Source organism: Mustela nigripes, chromosome 14 (genome assembly GCF_022355385.1).
Source record: "Mustela nigripes isolate SB6536 chromosome 14, MUSNIG.SB6536, whole genome shotgun sequence".
Taxonomy (NCBI): Eukaryota; Metazoa; Chordata; class Mammalia; order Carnivora; family Mustelidae; genus Mustela; species Mustela nigripes.
In genome coordinates this window covers 51555225-51558603 of record NC_081570.1, presented here as the reverse complement: position 1 = coordinate 51558603, position 3379 = coordinate 51555225, and the positions used below count along the sequence as shown (strand labels likewise).

Below are 3379 nucleotides of genomic sequence, written 5' to 3'. Positions count from 1 at the left end.
AGACGTTTTATTTCTACCTTAATACTTTAAAGGTTGCAACAGCTGAAATGCACATTAAAAATAATCTACGGGGACATCTCCCCATTCCTGCCCTATGATCTCTTTTCCCACTAATCTAGACTGTGGTTTGCTTTTTAAAGATTTGAAAAGAGGGGAATAAAGGTAAAGGGGAGGGGTGATGTGCACCTGTTTTTAAAAGGGTGTTAAGGCCCCTATTCCTTGGCCTTCCAAAACACTGTGGGTTGAGGAGAGAGGAGGCATTGGTAGGAATCCTTCAGGAATCAAAATTATGTTGTGGATTTATTATTGCCATAAGAAAAGAAATATCTTACTTGAAAATATTCTGAAAGAATAAGAATTATGTCTTATTGATCAGATTAATATAGATAATACAGTTTCACTACAAAAATAAAACTGCCATTACATACATTTAAAAATTAACTGTTTATTTACCATTTCTACTTAAGGAATGAAAAAAAATTTTAAATGTAAGATTTAAGTGCTAAAATGGAGGATGTTTGTAATTTACATATTTTGAAAGGATAATTGAAATGACCAAGAACTCTCATTATGGAAGACAAAAGTCTGGTATTTAAAAAAAATATGTTTAAAGATTGTGTGGTTGTTTAGACTTAAGTTTTTTTTTTTTAATGGCAGCTTATTTTATCTATAGAAATGTCTGGTCAGACTTAATGGATTGGTATGAATGAGATCATCACCCACATCCCAATTTTGTGTGAAAACTAAAAGAAAAATATTAATACGATTTAAATTAGGCATATTCTTTCCTTTCTTCAGTTAAATTTTTCTTACATTGCAATCATGCATAGCTAAGTTTAAAAGGGTCATTATTTGAAACTCCTTGAATTTCTGGTAAAGATAAAATACAAATACAATTTTAAAATATTGTTTACCTCAGACATCTAAATAAAACACTAGGGTGAACATTTTAAAAATTTATTTACAAAGTTGTGTACAACACGATGGAATAACATTTAGAATACCATATATATTCATTCATATATAAACAGACTTTTATAATAGAATGACACTTTTTGCCTTTTGAAAATTTTTATATTTAAAATCTCCCAACGTCTCTATACATTTTTTTCTCACATAAAACTGCGGAGAGTGAACCTTCAAAAAAAATGAAAGTTCAGAGCTCTAAATCTACTGAATTTGTTTTTTCTTAAAAAAATAAGAACCCCAAAAGGAAAGTCAATAATTTTTATACAAATATGTACAAAGATTTCCCTCCCATTCCTACGGTACTGAGAGCAGGAGCCGTCGGGGTACATTTTTGGAAAATTCGGTTTTCGGTTTTACCTGTACCGCAAGCTATTCCCGGCGGGCGTGCGGTGAGAGTTTGCTCCGCCAGCCTAGGTGTGCGCGAGGGGGTGGAGGCCGCCGAAGGTCGGTGTTGAGGGGTCGGGGGGGCGGAAATGGAGGAGAAACAGAGTCCGGGATTGGGCCGGGGGGCCGGGCCCGGGGCGGGGCGCGCAAACTAGAAGTGCAGCCGCCACCCGGCCCTCGGTCCCGGCCACCGGCGCGTCCCTATTGAGCGGGCCACTTTGCTTGCGCTGCAGCGGCGGCAGCAGCGGCGGCCGAGGCTGCAGGCTGCAGGAACTGTCCAGAGAGCGGCACGCTCAGGATGGGCGCAATGGTGGCCGTCGTCCGGCTCAGCGACAGCGGCTGATGCGTGGCCATGAGCGCCGCGGACTGCACGGTGCCCGGCGGCCGTAGAAAGGACTGTGCCGCGCTGCCGCCCCCACCGCCCCCGGTGCCCCCAGTTACCCCCGTCCCCCCAGCGCCCGCTGCCGAGCCCCCGGGCGCCGCGGGGCCCCCGCCGATGATGTTTTCGATGCTGAACGACGGCCGCGCGCTCGGCTCGGACTTGATCAGCGACGCCGTGGTGCCCGCAGCGCCCGCCGTGCCCGCGGCGGCCGCGGCGGCGCCCAGGCTGTTGAGCTGCAGCTGCAGGCCCGGGCCGAGCTGTGAGCCGAAGGCGGCCGCTTTGCGGCCCAGCTCGCCCGAGGGCAGCAGAGGCACCGCGGGCGGCAACACGGGTGCCACCGGCGGCAACGCGTAGGGGTACTGGAGCGCCGCCGCCGCCGCCGCGGCGGCCGCGGCAGCCGGGTGAGAGTAGGCGCCAGCCGCGGCCGCGGGGTGCAGGCCGTAGGGGCGGCCGTAGGGCCCCGCGGCGCCTGCCGCCGCCGCTAGGCTGTAAGCGCCGAAGCTCTGCATCATGAGCGCCGTCTGCTCGCGCAGGTGCTCCTGCTGGTGGCGCTTGAAGCGTTTCCGGCGCCGCAGGAAGCTGCCGTTGTCGAACATGTCCTCGGACTGCGGGTCCAGGGTCCAGTAGTTGCCCTTGCCCGGGTTGCCCGGCTCGCGAGGAATCTTGACGAAGCAGTCGTTGAGCGAGAGGTTGTGGCGGATACTGTTCTGCCAGGCGGGGAACTTCTCCCGGTAGTAGGGAAAGCGGTTGCTAATGAACTCGCAGATGCCGCTCAGGGTCAGCTTCTTCTGCGGACTCTGCAGGATAGCCATGGTGATGAGCGCGATGTACGAGTAAGGAGGCTTCACCAGGCTGTTCTTGGGCTTACTGGGGGCCAGGCCTCCCGTTGCACCGCTGCCGGCGCCCGGCCCGCCGCCGCTCCCGCCGCCCTCCTCGCCGCCAACGCCGCCCTTGCAGCCGTCAGGTTCGGAAGCGCCCGCCTCGCCCCCTGGCCCTGCCCCGGCTCCAGTCGCCTCTTTGGGCAATGCCAGAGGCTGTTGGTGCGGCGGCTGAGGCTGCCCATGGTGGGGTGCCGCGGGCGTCACCTCGTCCGCCTCGTCCAGGCGCAGCTCATGCGGCCCCACGGGGCTCTCGCAGCCCGCGTCGCTGTCCTTCTCCTCCAGCCCGTCGTCGCCCTCGCCCACCACATCGATGTCCACGTCCTCGGCCGTCAGCACCGTCTGGCCGGACATGTCGCTGGCGCTGCCGCCGCCGGAGAGGGTCATCCCTCCTCGGGGTTGGTGGTGGCGGCGGGGAAGGATCGGCGGACGATGGGAGTCGTCAGGGACTACCGCCGAGCTCCGGGGAAAGGGGTTTGAGTGCTCCCGAAAGATGGGAGACTGGGAAAGGGGAGGGGGGCGTAGATGGTTCGGGGCCCTCCCGGCTTGGCTCACACTCGGCAGCCCGGCATCGCGCGGCGCGGGCACTGCCGTCTGCCCCCCGCAGCCGCGCTCCTCAAACTCCTGCTGTCCCTGGCGCTCGGTACTAGGCGCTCGATGCCGCTCCGGGCCACGACTGCTTCTCCACGCCGCGCCCCCTCACTTCGTCCGCGGTCCTCGGCCTCTGGCCCGGGCGTGGAGAGCAAGAGCTGTGCAGACGGGCGCG

General features: G+C 55.6%; 1 protein-coding gene across 1 annotated transcript; it reads right to left on the bottom strand.

Moving 5' to 3' along the window:
* Positions 1-1554: 1554 nt before the first annotated feature.
* On the bottom strand, positions 1555-3000 carry FOXD3 (forkhead box D3). The gene has a single exon (XM_059376759.1). It carries the CDS (start codon positions 2998-3000, stop codon positions 1555-1557), a length of 1446 nt encoding a protein of 481 aa, XP_059232742.1.
* Positions 3001-3379: the final 379 nt, after the last annotated feature.

Coding starts and splice junctions, on each gene's coding strand:
- FOXD3 (XM_059376759.1), bottom strand. CDS start 3,000: ATGACCCTCTCCGGCGGCGGCAGCGCCAGCGACATGTCCGGCCAGACG.